This window comes from Natator depressus, chromosome 2 (assembly GCF_965152275.1).
Source record: "Natator depressus isolate rNatDep1 chromosome 2, rNatDep2.hap1, whole genome shotgun sequence".
NCBI classification, from domain to species: Eukaryota; Metazoa; Chordata; order Testudines; family Cheloniidae; genus Natator; species Natator depressus.
The window spans coordinates 241,290,712-241,306,197 of NC_134235.1; the positions used below are offsets into that span (position 1 = coordinate 241,290,712).

General features: G+C 41.0%; 2 protein-coding genes across 3 annotated transcripts in view; one reads left to right on the plus strand and one right to left on the minus strand.

The window, feature by feature from the left end:
• Positions 1–15,387, plus strand: IDI1 (isopentenyl-diphosphate delta isomerase 1). 2 transcript variants are annotated; one of them, XM_074946244.1, is made up of 5 exons: positions 1–157; positions 3,580–3,743; positions 4,751–4,843; positions 8,411–8,541; positions 9,739–15,387. In XM_074946244.1, exons 1-5 carry the CDS (start codon positions 33–35, stop codon positions 10,054–10,056), a joined length of 831 nt encoding a protein of 276 aa, XP_074802345.1. In that variant the 5' UTR covers positions 1–32; the 3' UTR covers positions 10,057–15,387. The 2 variants fall into 2 exon arrangements, with proteins under 2 accessions (XP_074802345.1, XP_074802347.1); XM_074946246.1 differs by having other exon boundaries at positions 3,583–3,743.
• GTPBP4 (GTP binding protein 4) overlaps positions 11,008–15,486 on the minus strand; it is a 23,886-nt gene continuing 19,407 nt past the window's right edge. Inside the window, exon 17 of the mRNA XM_074946243.1 lies at positions 11,008–14,760. Coding sequence (XP_074802344.1) covers positions 14,608–14,760 — 153 coding nt within the window. The 3' untranslated portion in view covers positions 11,008–14,607. The remainder of the gene's footprint in view (positions 14,761–15,486) is intronic.

Here is a 15,486-nt window from a genome sequence, read left to right on the forward strand (position 1 = left end):
TGCTGCTATTGGCGGGAGCGGGGTGACGGGCGATGTGGCGCGCGCTGTGCGGGTTTGTGGCGGCTGTGGGTGGCAGGGGCGCCGCGCGCTCTCACGCCTCGCGACTGCCCGCCGGGAGCCTGCTGGGACAGGAGGCCCGGGCCGACAGCCCCGCGGGGTGAGTGCAGCGGCGGCGCCTGCCGCAGCGTCTCTGGCCGGGGGGGCGATGGGGGAGGGAGTAATGGAAACGGAGTGGCGGGGCGGGACGCTAACGGGAGCAGACCTTGGGCATGGTCTGGACGGGGGGTGGTGAAGTAGAGTATGCGGGGGAGGCGGGGGGTAGGAGGATGAGGGGACGATGTGGGGACGGGAGTGGGGGTGTCAGGGGACAGGAGGGTGGGGGTGTCGGGGGGTAGGAGGCTACGGGGTGGGGATGTCGCAGGGGACGGGAGTGGGGGTGTCAGGGGATACGAAGATGGAGTGGGGGGGTTAGGAGGATGAGGGGATGTCGCAGGGGACGGTAGTGGGGGTGTCAGGGGATACGAAGATGGAGTGGGGGAGTGGGGGGGTTAGGAGGATGAGGGGATGTCGTGGGGGACGGGAGTGGGGGTGTCAGGGGATATGAAGATGGGGTGGGGGAGTGGGGGGGTTAGGAGGATGAGGGGATGATGTGGGGACGGGAGTGGGGGTGTCAGGGGACAGGAGGGTGGGGGTGTCAGGGGGTAGGAGGCTACGGGGTGGGGATGTCGCAGGGGATGGGAGTGGGGGTGTCAGGGGATATGAAGATGGAGTGGGGGGTTAGGAGGATGAGGGGATGTTGCAGGGGACGGGAGTGGGGGTGTCAGGGGACAGGAGGGTGGGGCTGTCAGGGGGTAGGAGGATACAGGGAGGGGATGTTGTGGGGGACGGGAGTGGGGGTGTCAGGGGATATGAAGATGCGGTGGGGGAGTGGGGGGGTTAGGAGGATGAGGGGATGTTGGGGGGACAGGAGTGGGGGTGTTGGGGGGGTTAGGAGGATGGGGGTGGGGATGTCGGGGGGACAGGAGGATGTCGGGGGACAGGAGGATGGGGGTATCGGGGATAGCAGGATGGTGGTGGGGCTGCCGGGGGACAGGAACGGAGGGTGTCAGGAATTAGGAGGATGGGGGTGTCAGGGTTGGGGGGGGGTCTCACACCAAGGTCTCCCAATCTCTTTATCTGACTTCCTATAGGGTCTGCTACTGAGCTCTCTGGGATTGGGGATGGGGCGTCAGGGGGAGGGAGGATGGGTGATATTGGGGATTGGGGTGGGGTTGGGAGTGTCAGGGGAACAGGGGCTTAGGGGGATGGAGGTGGGGTTGAGGGGATTTTGCGTGGAAGGGCCTTTTACACCCCGGCTCTTTCTAGTGCGGGTGAATCTTCTTCTCCTTAGCTGTAACTCCTCATCCACGTCATCTGGTCCCAGCCTGAGGCCCCAGGAGTATCTTTCTGTGCTGGGTGTTTTCTTGTGATTGCGTAGGTTGGTGTGTGAGGCTGGCACTGTTGCAGTGGGACCAACCTTCTCATAGAGAATTTGGATGATCTCGCTTAAGGGTTGTTGTCACCGTCATCTTAAATCATACCTCAGTCGGAGACCAGCTTCTCAGTGTTGCTGGCAATACTGAAGAGTCCCTGTAACTGAGGGAGATTAAAGGAAAATATTTTCTTGATACATTTGATGGTATTGTCTAGTCATCATCACTCTTTCCACTCGGTAGTGTGGGTTTGTCACAAAGCAAAAATGAAACAATTTTTTAAAATAGCAAAAGGTGACTGTAAAACCCTCAGTCATTTGTAGGAGCCTTAGGGGCAGACAAATCACCTATAACTAACTTTAATTCCTTTTTTAAAAGTATAAATTGATTTGTAGCACTAGTAAAGTCTCTATACAAACTTATCACATCTTGGGCAGATCGTGCAGCACTTTGGGCGCAGGAAAAAAACAGGATGAAAAAGGTATTTAATTAGAAAATTGTTTAGAATCCACTGCCTCATATTAATTTCTGGGCATATTGCACCTCAGACTCCTGCTCTCTGCTCTGTCTCGTTATTGCTACACTGCGATAAGACATCTCATAGTGGTCTCAGAACCCTGGCTCCAGTCCAAGCCTGATCATCTACACTGGAATTTTTAGCCCCACAGCTCAATTTCTATTAGACTAACTCAGCTGACCTTGGCTCTAAGACCCAGTTCTGTGAGTTATTTTGTATCACAGTGTAGATGTACTCTCTGAGCACGCACCCTCTTGGTTTCGGGCCTGTAGTTGTCATGTGTCTCTCAGGGTGGAATCATGCAATTCTCCCACTCTGACAGGGCCCTAGGTTGCATTTTTCTGTGTATGAACTGTGATTATCTCAGCAGATCTGATTTATGTCCAGACTGCAATTCTGTTCCCTCTGTGGGGCAATGACAGTGGTAAATCAGTGACCAAACAACCTCCTTAAATCAAGCATTTCATAAAAAAAAATTGTACATGTTTACCTTATCAGATTTTTAACCATCTTTCGCATGGAGACCCTGGTAGATATGACTTCTTATAGTGTCTTCCATTGAGCTTCTCTCTGTCTCAGCTCGTCTCCCTACTCAGAGCTTACTGACAACCCCCAAGCCAGGGGTGGCCAACCTGAGCCAGAATTTACCAGTGTACATTGCCAAAGAGCCACAGTAATAGGTCAGTAGCTCCCCATCAGCTCCTCCCTCCTAGCGCCTCCCGGGGAGGAGTGAGGGCATGGCAGGCTCTGGGGAGGGGGCAGAGTGGAGGCAGGGCCTGTGGCAGGGCCAGGGGTTGAGCAGTGAGCACCCCCGGCACATTGGAAAGTTGGCGCCTGTAGCTCCAGCCCCGGAGTCGGTGCCTATAAAAGGAGCCGCATCTTAACTTCTTAAGAGCTTCATGTAGCTCCAGAGCCACAGGTTGGCCACCCCGCCCTAGGCAGTCTGGCAACTCCACCCTCCTTTGCAGGAGTCATGTCACTTTTTAGCCATTTGTAGTCCTTTGACCTGGTAATCTCTAGCTTTGGCAAAACAATCTTTGTAACTTGTTGGAGACTGAGTCCTTGAATCTACCAGATTGCCTCATTGTCTTTCATGTCCTTGGGAGTTCCTATCTGGGAAGCAACTGAGCCCCCTTCACATACATATATGTACATGTGGTCCAGGCCATATGATTAGTTCACAGAATCTGGTTTGGGCAAGCTGATCTGTACCATATGATGCAGGATTTCCTATATCAGATCAGAGATCCAGCATCCTTCTAGGGCTAATACCTGCTCTTTCAGAGAAGAGTGACAAAAATCCATAAAGCATCTAGCTAATATTGCAGTACAGTACATATTGTGGGGTAGCCAATACCTTCATCTCTGTGCCAATCCATTTACATTTATCAGAATAAAGTTTGCTTATCCTTCTCTAAACAAAATAATAACTATAACTTATTGTAAAACTATCCACTGTATTAGAGTCTACCACCTATGCCAGCAAATTCTGAAGGCTGAACATGTGATGTGCGAAATATTCTAACTTCTTCTAAATTTGCTGGCCCTCAGTCTCATCAAGTGATTGTCTCTTTTTATCACTGTTTTCAGTAGAAAGAGAAGTACCACAGCTATGCCTGAAGTAAACACAGATAATCTTGATGAGCAGCAGGTGCAGCTTTTGGCAGAGATGTGTATCCTTATTGATGAAAATGACAAGAAGATTGGTGCAGATACCAAGAAAAACTGCCATCTGAATGAAAACATTGATAAAGGTACAGTTTAAATTGATAGGAAATCATGGTAATAATTGTGTGATATATATAAATAAACATAAACTTGGCCTTGAAGAGTTCACAATCTAATTTTAAAGCAAGATGCTACAGTGGGAACAACAAACAATTGGAGGCAATAAGGAAGGGAGAATAAAGATAATAGTACTAGGAACATGTGGCTGTGAACATTAGCAAGGTGCTTTTGACTCACTTAGATTTTTTTTAACTTACAAAATACAAGCAAATAGATATATTATAACAAAATAAAAGTCTTTGAACTTTTATTTTAGTAGGTTTATTTTTTCAAACGGCAAAATATAACCACTTCACAGAGGGGAGTTAAAAGGGAATTTGTCTCAATCTTATATGCTGGTTTGTGTCTACTAGAAACAGAGTCTGTATACTTCTTGAATGCTTATCGTTTTTATTTTTGGTGGCCCAATAAATGGTATTTCATGTAAGGTTTGCAGATTGCTTTTGTGTACTCACAGTAACAAGGAGCTTGTCCTGGAGAAGGACAGAGAGCTAACACTTTTGGGGAAGTTCTGGTTTTACATTCTACTACTTATTCTATGCACGTTATTGAGAGCTGGATGCCTTCCAAAGTAAAGTTTGGGATTTTAACAGCCTGTTCTACATTATCTCTCTCTGATATAAAATCTCACATAAGGACTAAGCCCCGGTAGTGACTTGCCCAAACATGCCTTAGATAAACTTCCTTCAGAGACATTGAGCTTAATTGCAATAAGATATTGGAAGCAGATACTTAGAAATTTGTGCATGTGTAGGAATAGGAAAAGCTAACATTTAACATAAGTCAAAATACAAAATCGAAAGTGTTTCTTTTTTTCCACTTCTTAAGAAAAGTTTCTAGTACATAAGAATGAGGAAAAAAACCTTTCAAAGATGAACCTATTCTGGTTCCGTGATCTTTGCTCTTGTACTTGCAGTTCTTTTTTAATCTTGTATATCAGAGAATAATACTCATGTTCTTATGTCTGTTTTAGGATTATTGCACCGAGCTTTCAGTGTTTTTTTATTCAATACAGAAGATAAGTTGCTATTGCAGCAGAGATCAGATGCTAAAATCACTTTTCCAGGTTCGTATGTAAACATTTCATGCTAAGGTAAAAAGCTGTGTTTGTGCCCCTCTTTCATTTCCCACCATAACTTCCTCTACAGACTTTAAGATCAGTTTCCTTGGGGAGAGGAGAGAAAGTTAATTAGTTTTGGGCTTTTCCAGAGGATGAAGCCAATGTATAGGCACATCAGCTTCTTGCATTAGAGAATAATTATAGCATGGATTTAGAGACCTGTTGGGAGAGCTTGTTCAAGGACATGTGCAGACATGTTTATGCAGGTCCAGGGAGTGCTTGTAACTAACTTTTTTCAATAGAGAAGAGCTAGAAAACAAAGTGGGAAAGTCATGCAACTACCTGTGCAAATGGAATTTGATCCTTTAGATTCCACTTGGAAAGAAGTGCAACTGAAGTTTCTCAGGAAAAAAAATATTTAGCTGTTGGAAGACGATCCTGAGTTGAATCTGAAAACTGACTCCTTTTACTTGACGCCGCTGTTTTAGTGGTTCTCTTTCCACCCCCCTCATAAGGTAGCAGAAATACTGCTTTTGATCAAAAGGTACTGTGCCCCTATCGCACGGTCTAGAGAGGCTCCGAACTGAGTGTGAATATCTCAGGGCAGATTGTCAAAAACAGAACGGACACCCCAGACTGTTGGTATGTACTATAATTAGATTTCACCAAGCCAGTAACACAAGTGAACTCCTAGATCACTGTATCTATCAGTGTTTCCATGGAGTCACAGTCCCCTTAGACTCTCCAGTCTATCTTGCTGTCCAGGCAAGCTGGACTTAGTGATAAATGGTCACTTACACCAAAATATTCAGGTTGCTCCCAGTTCCAAGAAGCCAGTCACTTACCCCAGATCAACTGGTACTTTAGATCTCATGTCAAAGACAATAGAATATAGAATCATAGAATGTCAGGGTTGGAAGGGACCTCAGGAGGTCATCTAGTCCAACCCCCTGCTCAAAGCAGGACCAATCCCCAACTAAATCATCCCAGCCAGGCCTTTGTCAAGCCTGACCTTAAAAATATCTAAGGAAGGAGATTCCACCACCTCCCTAGGTAATGCATTCCAGTGTTTCACCACCCTCCTAGTGAAAAAGCTTTTCCTAATATCCAGCCTAAACCTCCCCCACTGCAACTTGAGACCATTACTCCTTGTTCTGTCATCAGCTACCACTGAGAACAGTCTAGATCCATCCTCTTTGGAACCCCCTTTCAGGTAGTTGAAAGCAGCTATCAAATCCCCCCTCATTCTTCTCTTCCACAGACTAAACAATCCCAGTTCCCTCAGCCTCTCCTCATAAGTCATGTGTTCCAGACCCCTAATCATTTTTGTTGACCTCCACTGGATGCTTCCCAATTTTTCCACATCCTTCTTGTAGTGTGGGGCCCAAAACTGGACACAGTACTCCAGATGAGGCCTCACCAATGTCGAATAGAGGGGAACGATCACGTCTCTCGATCTGCTGGCAATGCCCCTACTTATACATCCCAAAATGCCATTGGCCTTCTTGGCAACAAGGGCACACTGTTGACTCATATCCAGCTTCTCGTCCACTGTCACCCCTAGGTCCTTTTCTGCAGAACTGCTGCCGAGCCATTCGGTCCCTAGTCTGTAGTGGTGCATGGGATTCTTCCGTCCTAAGTGCAGGACTCTGCACTTGTCCTTGTTGAACCTCATCAGATTTCTTACCTGAAGGCAGTTCTGTAACAAATTAACTAAAGGTTTATGAACTGGGAAAAAGAAATAAGCGTTATTGGCAGGTTAAAGCAAGCCAACATATGTATGCAAATGAGTTGCAATCTAAGTCCTAAGAGTGACAGAGTTGTAGTGATCTATCAATTTTAAAGTATCTTTCAGGGTGGATCCAGGTGTAACTCCTGGGGGTTTCTGGCCCTGTGAGAGTTCAAACAGCAAAGAGATGGAAAATTTTGTTAAGTCTTCGTTTTATTTCCTTCATTCAGCCTCCAGTTCCATAGGATGAGTGTCCTTGCATGTAGCATTTCCAAGGTGTGATAGGACTCTTCACCAATCCTTTGTATTGCACTGTTCCTTGATGTCCCATCTGATTTTGATGGTTATTCTGAGTGGGCAGGAGACACTCTTCCCATCGGAGTTCAAATTTAGAGCAAATATTTTCAAAGTTATAAAGCACAACTTATATATTTCCTTACAGCATGAAATAGACATTACAAATAAAATGAATGCATGCAGCAACTAACAAACATACTATAGAGTCTAAGCCTGGGGTAATCAATAGGCGGACCGTGGGCCAAATCCAGACTATCAGACACTTTTGAATGGACCACAAAATTTGTTTATTTGCTACTTATTGTTACTGTGGTGTGAAAAATGTTTCTTTGTAGTCTGAACCTTGACCGTGAAATTTGGACCTTGGAAAAAAAAATAGACTAACCTTGGTGCAAGCACTAAATACAGTCTTAGAAAACTAATACTGATTTTAAGCAACACTAACACATAAGTGAGATGGTCCGGTCTGTATAGCTATGAGTTTGTCAGTTTTTAGCTAATGCCTGGAGCTTTGGCAAGAGCTGGCACCTGGCCTGCCAGCGTCACAGCCACCTGCAACCTCCCTCTTTTTATCCTTTCATGCTTTGGTCTTTTTTCTCACCCTCTAGTTCTTTCTTAATGTCAAAACAATAGGCAAGACAACTTACAGAGAAATCTAAATATGCCTGTTTCCATTTAGAACTGTGAAACTCATCTTAGACTTGAAAATGTCTAAATCTTGTCTGCTCCAGAAAAATCTCATTGTATTATGAGACTGCTGCTTCAGTCAAAGCAGTCAGGCATGTGCTTTAAATCCCATTCAGGTCAGTAGGATTTAAACATATGTTTAAGTGCTTTGCACCTGGGTTTTAATGATTATTTAGACTGGTTTGGTCACCAAGCAGCATTTACCATGCTACAATATCTGTAATTAATGTGAAAACATTCAGTGCAGTGGGTGGGTGCTCTTTTCTACCAATCTAAGGGCTTGTCTATGCAACTGCTAAGTTTGTAGCAAGCTAGGGTTTGAAGCTACTCCTGCCATGGGTTAAGTATGTATATGGACCCTGGTGCACCTTGATCTACCCCATTTTGAAACTGGAGTAGATTAAAACGCTCTGGGGCAGTGTGTGGCAGCAGGGTCCACATGGATACTTAGTGTGCAGCAGGCTAGCATGTTGTTAATCAAACTTTTAGACACTCCAGGTAAAGTCTACAGGATAAACAATGCAGAGGGTTTTGCCAGCTGATCTTGCAACACTAGATGAGATCCTCTGGGGGGACAGCATTTGTTATCCAAGGTGATAATGCAGCACAAATAAGGCACTAACATGCAAAGTTAGGTTAATTTTAACTTCTGTTAGATTTCCCCTAATCAAATATTTCTGTTTCTGTTTTTTCTCAAACACAAACAAAGGGAGTAGGAAAGAATGCTCAAGCTTTAAAGTGGAGGGTGTTTAGACATCTTTTTAAAAAAACAAACGGACTGGTGATGCAGCTGTTCTATGCTAGATTTCCGCAATGTATTTTGCTGTTCTGAATATTGACTGTACACAAACTTTTTACAGATTGTTTTACCAACACTTGCTGCAGCCATCCACTAAGCACCCCACTAGAACTGGAAGAAAATAATGCCCATGGTGTTCGGAGAGCAGCACAGAGGCGATTAAGAGCAGAGTTAGGAATTCCTCTGGAACAGGTAACAGTGTGTCGCTACAGATTAATAATTTACCTGAAGAAAAATTGTTGAACAGTAAACTTTTGAATTTGGCACAAAGTAACTACCTGCTAGGATTTGTAATCAAAAGCTTACACTGAAGAGGAATTAAACTGTTTAATCTTGTAGGTCCAGTTGCTTAGGGAATAGATGTAAATATTGGTGAGTCAACTGGCACAAGTGTCTTCCAGATTCTAAAAGTCTTGTCCAACTGCCTACTAAAGGATCCTGGAAGGCAGCGCATAAAGTAGAGACATAAGATTCCAAATACAGTGTTAAAATCAAAATTATTTACAAGAATCTGAAATAAATATTGCCATCTATTGTAAGTTACTGTAAATTAACAGTCATTGCCAAGAAACCCAACTGACTGTTAGCTGCCTTTGGTGTGTTTTATATTCTACAATGAACACAAGTTTGTGAGGTACTTGTTGAAAAATATCCTGTTCTCTCTCTCTCCCATAACTGGACCCAAATACTTTAATCCTTGATACAGTACCAGAGCAATAAAATAAATTGTTCGCAAAAAAAAAAAAGGATCCTTCAAGAGTACTTCTTCCTTCAACCTAAATATAAGGCAAAGAATAAATAACATTGTGCAAAGTAAGACTTCGTTTCAGTTTAAATCCTCTGTTTACTAACATGGGAAAGGACATTTAATCACCAGCCTTAAAAAGTTGGACAACAATATTACAATGATTTTAAAAATACAAATTGGCAATGAGGGGTACCTAGTCTGTACCTAGTCAATTATGAAAGTTGAAAGGGGTAACAAGTAGGATACCTGCCCGAGTCCCCTGGCAGTGTTGAGTTTTTTTTATAATTACTTCACTATTTAAAAAATGTTTCTTCTGTTTCCATGTAGAAAAACCCACACAAAACCAGAAAGCATACTGGTGTATAGGGAAACAATGAAGCCAACTCAACAGGAGTACTGTCACATGCACCAAGTTGGACAAAAAGTGTTTTTTTTCCCTCTGTGTATTAAAAATAAGCTTCAAACTTTTTTCCAGACCAAAAATGTATGTTGGAGTGTCTTTTAAACTGACAGTGTCCCTTCAGAAAGGTGATGCATAACGGTCTTGTTTTTTCCACTTCCAAAATATATTAATTAAAATATCTTGCCTGTATCTCCCTATCTCTTACTGCTGATTAGTTAATTAAGGATTTTGGTTTTAGGTAACTCCAGAAGAAATCTCCTATCTAACACGAATTCACTACAAGGCCCGCTCTGATGGGATCTGGGGAGAACATGAAATTGATTACATCTTGTTTGTGCGGAAGAATGTAACACTGAATCCTGATCCGAATGAGATCAAAAGCTACTGTTACGTGACACAGGAAGAACTAAAACAACTCTTGGAAAAAGCATCAAAAAATGAAATCAAGATTACTCCATGGTTCAAATTAATTGCAGAGACTTTTCTTTTTAAATGGTGGGATAACCTACATAATTTAAATAGATTTGTGGATCATGAAAAAATACACAGAATGTAAAAAGCTCTAAGTGAATGTAGTGGTGAGGGATAACAGTGGGATGCTGTCTTAATAGCAGTAAGGTAACTTTTAATTCTTAAGGTTTTGAATACTGACAAAAATGGTACATCAGCAGTACCTATTGTAGGAATGTCTGTTCCTATGCATAGTGATGTTGTGGCAGTTGGGCTGGGTTTTTTGTGTTTTTTTGACGGGGCAGGCAAGGCTGTTGGGTTGTGGGTTTTTGTGTTAATTTACAGTTGAACAACAGTGCTGGCCTGACAGCATGGGTAACTTAAGTCATCTTTTCAGAGCAGGCAAGCTGTGGTGTTACCCAAGTACTGAAAAAAGTTTTGAGTGTAAAGCCAACCTTGATGACTATAAGTAAGTAACAGTAGGTATAGTATGAACTTGTTTGGGGCTTAATGAATACTAAGATAGAAAGCCTGTTTAGAAAAGAAATTGTAAACCTTTATTTTGAGGGGCACTGAAATACATTTAATGAGGCTTATCAGATAAACAAATAAGCAACAGCAAAGTAAGCTTCCCTGCATTGCCTTTCCATGCAGTGCCTATAACCTGACTGGGAGTGATGCTCTCTAATGCATGGAGGATAATCCAGTCTCTAACTACAGTTAGTTCAAAGAAAAGGAGTACTTGTAGCACCTTGGAGTCTAACAAATTTATTTGAGCATAAGCTTTCGTGAGCTACAGCTCACTTCATCGGATGCACGTAGCTCACGAAAGCTTATGCTCAAATAAATGTGTTAGTCTCTAAGGTGCCCCAAGTACTCCTTTTCTTTTTGTGAATAGACTAACATGGCTGCTACTCTGAAACCTCCATTCAGTTCAGTCTCCACTGTGACGGTAGATATGTGCCACTTCTGATGTAGACACCCAGCCACTTACAATTAATCTGACACATCTTCCAAACTCAGTTTATGGAGGCAGATAGGCTAAAGGAATTTTGTCAACGTGTATTTATACTAGTTCAAGGACACCGTTTAACTAGCATCTTTTATAAAAAAAACTATGGCTTGTTGATTCCTCTGTTGCCTTTAAGATTTTTCATCAAGGAAAAAACTGATTTACTAGGGAAATGCCATCAAATGCACAAAGTAAACAAATCAAACTTCACAACTATGTCAGTCTCAGTAATACTTTAAATTCTCATTACAACTTCTGAAAATGTAAGTTACACAAACGCATGGGTATGTAACATGAAAATCACCTGGAGTGACTGGTTCCTCTGCTCTTTTGTATAAGTTTCAAGTAGAATACAAATATCACTGAAGACTTCCACTAAGTTTAATATTTTATTGGTATTCTAAAGCAGAAAATGGAATTTCAACTTAGATGTTTTCATATAGGGCAACTACAATGGAAATCTGTTTGTTCTTGCCTAAAAAAAGTGAATGACAAGGCTGTTAACTGCAGTCCTTAAAAGGACATTTAGGATCACAGAAAGAAGTGCAGCTTAACCATTGTTAGAATGCAAATATAAGAACCGTGGTAATTCACTAAGTTCTCTGAACTTAAATGCACTTAAAATTATTATTGGTGGTGTGATGGGAGTCTTGTACAGTGAAAGACAGTAAAACTGGGTTGTGGGTTCTCCATTAGAATCAGAAAGCAGTATTACCTTTAACTAAACCTTTCAAGAAAAAGGTAACACCTTGTGACCCCATGACATCTTCCCCCTTATCTTTAGTCGAGCAGCCTTGAAGTGTTGTAGAGGATTAGGTAGCATCATTTCTAAAATTCCTCTGATGACAAAAATAAACATTGTCCTCTACATGAGCCTTTGAGAGTAGTTGTGTTTTGGGTCAAGCCACCATTGGCACTGTTCTTCACTTCTAATTTTAGGCAACTGTTTTCCTGGTTCTTTAGTTTCCTCCCTTTCCCCCTTCAATTTACATTGTGGGCACCAAAATGGAACTGCAACCCCCCTGAAATTGAGCCTACAGTTCATACAAGCAGATCATGGTGGAATATCAAAACACTTATGATTTGAATTATTGAGAGGTTCAAAGGAGAGCTGTTTTGGCTGATACTGTACACTAAAATAGAGCCTGCTCTGCTCAAGTTAGGTAACAATCTGAGCAGATAGTGAAATTAAGCCAAACATTTACCCTGAAGGCCTGCCTTTAAATATGTAGTACATGTTCCTGTAAAGATGTGTATATTAAAAGCATATGAACTAAAATATTGTTTATTCAGACCAAAACTAGAAGATAAGCTTTTTTGCTCAGTGGGATCTGAATTGAGACAACTTAAGTGTAAGAGCTCTAATAGCATTGAGAACTGAACGTTAAATTCTGCCTTCTGTAAAATCCATTCTGCTTCAATGAAGTCAGTGTAATTGTAGGAGCATAAGAAAATAAAATTTCACGAGTTATCCCTATGTCTTTTCTCTCTCGGACCCTGACAGTCACATTGGGTAAAACTGCTGGCAACCACTCCAGGAGAAAAAGTAGTGACAGTATGCAATTGCCAGTTACACTACCCAATCTGAAGTTTTGCCAAAGCATTGGCAAGACGACAAATTCCCAAGACAACCACTAATCTTAACACAGGTCAGTGCTTTTGTTACAAAAACAGCTTAAATGCTTTTTTATATAAACAAAACTAAACTCAATTTACAATAACCTGCACTTCTAGGGAAGTACTATATTAACATAGCCGCCAAAAAATCTGTTGCTTTTCAGAAATGAAGGGAATATGTTTAACGCACAACTTGTCTCACTAACATTAAAAAATGGGGAAGAAATTCAACAGTACAAACCACCACAACTAGTGCTTCACTACTGTATTGTCAGTGAAAGCTAATCATGTTCTTTAACATTAAAACAGGAACTGAAGTATCAGTGGAGAGGACATCTGCTGAAATTGCATTTGTGTACATCTAGAGACATTTCACTGAATACCCCCTTAAACTAAAGAAATATTTCACTAAAACTGTCCTATTAACTGCTTTTGAAGATATTACACAAAGTCTGATTATCAGAATGAAACCAAAGATGGGGAAGACCATTCTACTCCATAGTAGAGGGATGTTACAATAAACTAACTATAAAAACAGTTCAATAATGGAAAGTGCATGCTGCTTACTCGATTCATTAAACAAATAGATTAAAAAAATACATCCCACTCATGCAACAGAGTTCCCACCCAATTCAAATGAAGGGATGAAAGGCACTGCCAACTACTTAAAGACAAGATTATCTCTTTGGCATAAAAAATAGATTCAGCAATTGGGAGAGTACATCTTGTCTGGAACAAATACTGAAAGCCAAAGACCAAAGTTTCAACATGTCAAAGAAAAGTACTATAGCTAAATTTGCCCTGATTTTGGCCAAGGTGTAAAAGGCAAAGTTCTAGTCTCCCCTTTCTAAACATTATACTCTTGCAAGTTTTAAATTATTATACACATTTTAATCAAATTCTTATGCCAAAATATTTCCTTATACTAGTGCTGGAGGTTTTAACATCCACATTTTTCTTTATACTATACATAATGAGGCTACCATGTGTGTTAGGGGATGTGGCAGGGAAGACGGGCTTGGTTGTCAGACAGAGATAGCCAGTATCACTCAGCCCTTCTGACCATCAACAGTTTTCCCAGTGCCAGAAGAAATTATACTTGCTATTTTATTTTAGGGTTGTAGAGAATTAGTGCTGTGCTCCTCTATAGTTTGGAAAGTCTAAGCACACACTCCCCAACACGAAGTCTTTTATGGTTTGTTTTACCTCTATTACTGCAAAAAGTAACTCATTTTAAAAAAATACTTCTATGTTGCAGTGTAAATTAAATTAAATGCCCTAACCCAATGGATGAAACAAGCTCCTTCTGAGCTGAGAACAAAGATAACACAGCCTATTGATTTACTAAAGAACATATACTCTTGCCTATTTTTCATTTATAACAGGTCATATGCAAATTAGGTTCAGAAACAAGCAAATGTTTCAATCATGATTAAAAAAAATGTAAGTGCTCTAAAGCACTGGATTTTTTTAAAATTTAAGATACTATTAAAGTCTCCAGCTTTGCATGTGCTGAATAAGTATGTAATCTTATATAACAAGCTATTTGTAATACTGTGCATGTGGCATAATGCTAAATATTACTGTTATTTTGTTATTGGCAATGTATTTTTTGGAACCACTGGGATGTAAAATATCCTTAAGGCCGTTCTAACTGGCCATGCTAATGTAAAGTTTCTCGTTATGGTTACAGTTCTTATGACAACATCCCAAGTCCATTTGGGTTTAATACCCTCAACTTCTGTAGTCATTCAGACGGTTCATCTGGACTGATGCCAATCTGATGTCCATTCAAAACTCTGGTTCTAGTGGTGATAGTCAGATCAGTTTCCATGGCCTTACTAACCCACTTTGGCCTATGGAACCAAAATGTCAAACTCTCCCTCTGTACATTTAAATCTAAACAGTTACCAAGGAAAGATTTCTGAATTTCTTTGATTATTTTTTGTTTCCAGATTATACAATCTACATTTTATTAGGAAAAAAACAAACAGGACAGCAAAGTAGTTTTGATTCAGAAAAATGTTTTTATCTTCTCTGTGTTGTACCAGATTTTCTTTTGCCAGACAGTAAATGTTTGGGTTTAAGGTCAAACACATGCCTGTCTGCCTCTCCTTTCTTGCCCAAGCGATTCATTTTCTTTTGAGAATTCTTCATGATAGTCTTAACCTTCTTCACCATCTATATGAAACAGAAACAAACATTTAAGAGAGATTCATTCATTCTTTCTTCTCCTCAACAAGAAACTTGAACAAAATTCTATTTAAAAGTCTAGCAAACCCAAATTGCAGAATGTCGGGAAGTAGATATCAAAACCAAGGCCAAGCACAAACCATCATCTCCGCAGTTAGAGACAAAGAGAGGGTTTTCAAGGCCACAGGTAAGAAAAAGTGACAAAGGGGAAACAAATCTCCTTTCCAAACAAAGTCAGTTCAGTTAGAAATTCCTTCAATGAGAAGAACTCAGACTAGCATCCTATTTATTTCCAAATATATTAAGAGTGATCTAATGAGATCTTTGGGCATCTAAACATTTAGACACAGGATTTAAGTGTCAGATTATGAGATGTGTGACGTTAATAATGAATTCCATTTCAATTTAGATTGCCTTTCCTTCTCAGCTGCCTAAAAATAAATTTATTAAATTCTGAGTGTTACCAAGTGTGTTTTGTGAAAGACATTTTTAAACATTTTGTATTACTACATTTTACTTTATATGTTGTCATTTTTCAGTGTGCATAAGGAATCCGATCAATATCTGATTTTAAATCATGAAGAGCAGACATATCCCCTCCACAAAATATATACTGAAGAGATCAGAGCAAAGTTTCATTGAAGATCATTTGAAACTTTGTACAAATAGTAAATCCTCATCTATATTCTATTAAAAATATCTGTAAATATGACC

Bases quoted from the DNA above. Each gene is read 5' to 3' on its own strand.
- IDI1 (XM_074946244.1), top strand. From the start codon at position 33: ATGTGGCGCGCGCTGTGCGGGTTTGTGGCGGCTGTGGGTGGCAGGGGC. The intron at 158-3,579 runs GTGAGTGCAGCG...CACTGTTTTCAG, and splicing joins CGGGCCGACAGCCCCGCGGG to TAGAAAGAGAAGTACCACAG. The intron at 4,844-8,410 runs GTTCGTATGTAA...AACTTTTTACAG, and splicing joins TGCTAAAATCACTTTTCCAG to ATTGTTTTACCAACACTTGC.